This window comes from Mus pahari, chromosome 12 (genome assembly GCF_900095145.1).
Source record: "Mus pahari chromosome 12, PAHARI_EIJ_v1.1, whole genome shotgun sequence".
Taxonomy (NCBI): Eukaryota; Metazoa; Chordata; class Mammalia; order Rodentia; family Muridae; genus Mus; species Mus pahari.
The window spans coordinates 50,424,536-50,430,674 of record NC_034601.1 but is presented as its reverse complement, the minus strand read 5'-3'; the positions used below and the strand labels follow the sequence as shown (position 1 = coordinate 50,430,674).

Sequence of the window (6,139 nt, the reverse complement as noted above, 5' to 3'; positions counted from 1 at the left end):
CAATGGACTCAATTCCCCAATAGAAAGACATAAACTAATAGACTGATTAAGTAAACAGGACCCAACATTTTGCTGCATACAGGAAACTTACTTCAGGGACAAAGACAGATACTACCTCAGAGTGAAAGGCTGGAAAACAATTTTCCAAGCAAATGGTCTGAAGAAACAAGCTGGAGTAGCCATTCTAATATCAAATAAAAGCAACTTTTAACCTAAAGTCATCGAAAAAGATAAGGAGGGACACTTCATACTCATCCAAGGTAAAATCTACCAAGATGAACTCTCAATTCTAAACATCTATGCTCCAAATGCAAGGGCATCCACATTCATTAAAGAAACTTTACTAAAGCTCAAAGCACACATTGCACTGCATACAATAATAGTGGGAGACTTCAACACCCCACTCTCATCAGTGGACAGATCATGGAAATAGAAACTAAACAGAGACACAGTGAAACTAACAGAAGTTATGAAACAAATGGATGTAACAGATATCTATAGAATATTTATCTTTAAACAAAAGGATATACCTTCTTCTTAGTACCTCGTGGTACCTTTTCCAAAATTGATCATATAATTGGTCATAAAACAGGCCTCAGCCGATACAAGAATATTGAAACAATCCCATGCATCCTATCAGCTTTCACTAGTAAACTACCTATCAATGAATGGAAACTCAATTCTTCACTGAGTTAGAAAGGCAATTTGCAAATTCATCTGAAATAACAAAAAACCTAGGATAGCAAAAACTATTCTCAACAATAAAAGAACCTCTGGGGGAATCACCATGCCTGACCTCAAGCTGTACTACAGAACAATTGTTGTAAAAACTGCATGGTACTGGTACAGCAACAGACAGGTAAATCAATGGAATAGAATTGAAAACCCAGAAATGAACCCACACACATATGGTCACTTTATCTTTGACAAAGGAGCTAAAACCATTCAGTGGAAAAAAGACAGCCTTTTCAACAAATGGTGCTGGCTTAACTGGCGGTTATCATGTAGAAGAATGCGAATTGATCCATTCTTATCTCCTCTTACAAAGCTCAAGTCTAAGGAGTGATTTTTATATTTTAAGCATTGCATATTTATCAGATGTTTGATTTATAGATATTTCCCCTATTGTGTTCTCGGTGGAATATTTTGAAGTCAATTTTTTTTTATCTTAACTGTGACAGAAGTCTTAATTTTGGCTTCAGATTTATCTATCAAATCTTGATCGTGAAACTTTTTCATGTGTTTTTGTATGTGAGTTAAATGACTTTTCTCATATTTACAGCTTTTGACGTATTTTGAGGTAATTTTTAATATGATATAAAATAGGTGTCCAGATTCACTATTGTATGTGTGGATATCCAGCTGTGCCATCATTTTTGAAGAGATAATTCTTTGCTATGGTTGGCATATTTCTAAAAACTAACTAATTATAAATATATAGGTTTATTTCTGGGTTCTTAATTCTATTTCATTACTTCATATTTCTGTCAGTTTTATCAATGCAGCAATTATGATTACTATAGGTAAGCAATGCATTTTAAAATAGAAAGGTGTGATCCCTATAACTTTGATGATCTCTTTCCATGATTTTAAGAATGTAATAATGGATACAATGCAATTCCACATAAATTTTATGATCAGCTCTTTTAAAAAGATCTGTTACAAAACCCTATTGAGATTTTAACAGCTATTATTTTGATTTGACAGGTTGCCCTGGGTGTTTGGCCATCTCAATAATATTGAGACATGTAGTCAATAATTTGAGGTGGTTTTCTGTTTCCTTGGACCCTTGATTCCTTTTACCAGTGTTATGCAGCTCCTGACATATATTTTAAAGCTTCTTACTCTGTGTGAATTCATATATGTATTCATGTGAGCATGTGTGGGTGGCACCTGGAATCAATATCAGTGTCTTGCGGGTACCAGTTAAATGTTCCACCATGGAGTTATAGTTCCAGTTCTTCTCAGGTTCTTCTCTTTGCTCAGTGTTAGTTTAAATACATTAAAGAAACTTTTATCGTGGGATTTCTATTGCTCATGTGTAAAAATATATGTGATGATTATGTATTGATTTTCAATTTACAAATCTATACATCTCCTTCATTAGATTTGATAATTTGGTTGTGGGTTTTTATGATTTTCTATGTTTCTGATCATATTATGTATAAACACAGATCATTTTTACTCTTTCTTTTTCAAAATGAATGTCTTCAATTTTCTTGATTAATTTTCCTGACAAGAATTTTTAATACAGTGTTTAATGGAGGTGATAATAGAAAATATCTTTACATTGTCCCTGTTTCTGAAGAGAAAGTCCGAGCCTTTTACCAGTTAACATAACATTGTCTGTGGGTTTCTATCTATTTAAAAAGCATTTTACAGTCTAATTTTGAAACACCAGAGATGAGGCTGTACAGTGTTAGCATTATGCATCAATCTTTATCATCACTGGAGTAAAATATGCTTTAGCCAACTGGTAAGTTAGTGATTGTTTTTAAATAGACGATCCATTCCTTGTCATATGACCATCAAGACTTGATAGTGTTGAACTTCTAATTCAAGAGGAAGATTTTATTCTTACCTTCTTATAAGACAGTCTGGGGATTTCTGAAAGTGCATCCAAGGCCAGAGATGACCACTCTAAACATTTTGAAATTAGATAATTAAATATGCTTAAAATTATCCTTCAAAAATATGTCTTGGGAGAGATTGTACAATACTGAAACACACAGAAAATCTGATGCTGTTTGTGATGAGCCTTCTTTGAGAATATGTTTGGTTTTTTTCATGTGCACTTGTTTCGAATTGCAGATCGCTTTTGTGCTGTACCCCCCTAAAGGAAGCGCTACATGGAACCTGTCAGATATTCACAATAAAATGTTTCTCTCAATGTGCTTTTGCTGGCATTATGCATCAATCATTATCCTCATTGGAGTAAAATATGCTTTGGCCAACTGGTAAGTTAGTGATTGTTTTAATGGATGATTCATTCCTTGTTATATGAACATCAAGACTTGATAATGTTGAACTTCTCATTCAAAAGGGAGATTTTATCCTTACTGTTTTATAAGACAGACCAGGGTATTGGGAAATTATCTCTACACAAAGAAGTGGTCAGCAAAAAAGGTCCATGTGGACTTAAAGTTGTAACACACGGCTGCTGTGCCTCTGACCCATGCCTCACCCTGCACATTCCCTCTAGATCCTCTGTCCTTTCACATATACTGTTGTTTATTCTGAATGGCCAGATCCCCTTTGTGCAGTGAGATCTCCACTTACTCATGGGCACACACTTTAATTGTCCCATTTCTTAACCTTGGGACTAATTTTTTTTTTTGACAAATGTATATTAACGAGATTAAATAAGATAATAACCCTAATATTTCTAAAAGTTGAATGATGTATTCTTATACACAAGAATCCTGATCTAACTTTCTGAGCAGGGGAGGAGCAACGTAGAAGACTGCTGAGAACACATTTTCCTAGTTCTATTGCCTATTGGCTATGACTTCAGACTCATTACTGAGACACAAAAAGTATGAATCTTACTGTTACTAAATAAGAGAACCTAAATTGTATCACGAAGATATAAAACCTCAACAAATGGTCATCCAGTCCATGTTGCCCTTCCTCTTTATTTAGTATAAAAATAGGAGGTGGAAACTCTCCCAGGGGGAACATTCTTGTCCTGTAGCCAGGGCGAATTAGAGAGGCAGACAATCGAAATACAGTCTAGAGTGTGGAAAAAGTTTAGAGGACAAGGAAGGCTTCTCACAATTCTTGAAAGGTAATGTTAGCTCAGAAAATGAGTAGGACAGAAAGAGGATGATCATGGCTCCCATGGTAGTTAGTACCAAAGCACAGTGGGATTGGCTGATCCTAATTACTGGGCACACACGCAGCCTCTACACTCAATCCTCCAGACTCTACACTGAGTATAATACTCTACCCCTGCAGCAAAGTGTACCTAGTGTTCAGCATAGTAGACGCTAGCTCCCCGGAATGTATAATGAGACACAATCCATAGTACAATTACTATGTAGATAGTGCTGTACACCTTGCAGGTTCTCCAGAACCCTAGAATGTAGCAGCCATTCCTTGGCCCCACGGTTTGTCAACTTCTACTGTCACTAGCTCTGCGTCCTCTAGGCAAGGATTCCAGGTCATCCCTCCTCCTTTGAGCTTTCCACTACAGTAGCCATGACACTGGGACCCTGAAAAAAAAGAAACTCCAACCATTGCCTTCTCCAGCTCCCAGATGCCCCTCTTGGCCTTTGGATGTGTGCACTTCACTCTGTAGATCCTTTCTTTCTCCACCAATTGTTTCTGTTAGTTCTGTTCCCTTCCCCCAAAGCATGTGCTTCAGCTCATTGTTAAGGCTGGCTGGGCTACTGAGTCTCGCTTTCTTCCCCTGTTGTTCTAGGCTGACATCTGAGCCTCATCTTCTTAGGGGCTGGGCAGTCTTCCGGAACAGTACCAGGATGCAAGGCAAAGCTGTCCTTCGTGTCAGCTCCCCTCCAGAGCCAACAGAAGACTACTGTCTCTTCCTGTTTCAAAAGCCTTCAGATGCCTAATCAATGGCTTGTCCATTTACAGGTCCCTAGAAATGAGAAACTACAGTTTTGTTTTGTTTTGTTTTGTTTTGTTTTGTTTTGTTTTGTTTTAACCTCTTACAATTCCCTGCTCCCTTCCTCAAGTGTTGTTCTAATCTCTGAGTGGACAGTTCCCTTTGCCTGGCATTTACACTCAATGCCCGTCTCTTCTTTGAAACCTTCTATAATTCCTCTGATTCGTATTGATCTGTGTTTCCTGAGCTCCATTCTGAACATTGTTTGCACAGATACTTTAAGTATTGTGGTCTACCAATTGTCATATGCTGGCTACTAATCCGCGTTAATCCTCTCTGCCAGCTACATGGTATCCTCATGTGAAAACTATCATTTTTAGATCCCCGTACCTGCGATTTATCCCCATTGGCAGACAAATAATAAGTGCTCAGTTGACATCTACTAGATGTGTACTAGATCTTCATTTCAGAGGTATTTAAATGCAATCCTCATTTGTTCAGAAATCCTATTTTATATGTTTTTCAATTTCCCTTTAATAATGAAATTGAAAAGTCAAGACCAAGAGTTCAACTTTCCATGAACTATTTTGATATATATTTAAGCAACAGTTTTAAAATATCACAAAGATTCAGTATTGTCTTTCAGTGAAATAATGCAGATAACTAGCTCAGTCCTAGCTTTGAGAATAAGGAGTTCTGAAACTCCTTTAGTCAGGGTTTGACTATGAATCGATTGCTTATCTACAAGTCATTAAATGTCAGACATTATATCCAAGTTGTTTGACATAGCACCATGACAACCACACAAGCATATCTAAGTTACAGAATTCTCCTCCCCAAATGCTTGAAAGATTACACTAATTATCCCAATTTTGCAAAATAATGGCCTAAGATTGCCTCATTCTATCCCCTGCCTGTAGTTTTGATTGCATAAGCTCATTGAAAGCTATGTATTGGGAAATCTTGTTGCATATTTAATATGTCCCACAAATATACCTCTGTTGCAAATAACTATTTCAATAGTCCTTGCCTATGAGTAAAGGAGCCTATATCCAGATATATGTTTCACACGGTGAGTCATGTGAGCTATTGTAAAGAACAAAGTGGGGGATTGTTCACACACCAGACACTAAGCTTCATGAAAGTAACTTTGACAACTCTGCTCTCTTGGATATTAATTGACAAGAACATGAAGCAAGAGCAGAGACATACCTTGATCTTGATTTCCTCACTTTTCTCCATTCTAATAACTAGCAATGTGTCTGAGTATCTGCCTATCTCTATCATCTATCTATCTATCTATCTATCTATCTATCTATCTATCTATCTATCTATCTATCTATTTATCTATCTATCTATCATCTATCTATCTATCTATCTATCTACCTACCAATTTGGGTGTGTTGTTTCTTTGTGACTTTTGTTTTGTTCTTAAGACAGGGTCTTCCTATGTGGTCCCAAGTTGCTTAGAACTTTCTGTGTAGAACAGGCTGGCAACAGACTCCCTCTGCTGCCTCTGCCTCTGCCTCTGCCTCTGCCTCTGCCTCTGCCTCTGCCTCTGCCTCTGCCTCT

General features: G+C 37.1%; 1 protein-coding gene across 2 annotated transcripts in view; it reads left to right on the top strand.

Moving 5' to 3' along the window:
- The window catches only part of Tmem45a (transmembrane protein 45A), a 72,210-nt gene that overhangs the window by 63,822 nt on the left and 2,249 nt on the right, over positions 1–6,139 (top strand). For both annotated transcript variants that reach the window (XM_021209874.1, XM_029544701.1), the window contains exon 5: positions 2,812–2,957. In XM_021209874.1, coding sequence (XP_021065533.1) covers positions 2,812–2,957 — 146 coding nt within the window. The remainder of the gene's footprint in view (positions 1–2,811; positions 2,958–6,139) is intronic.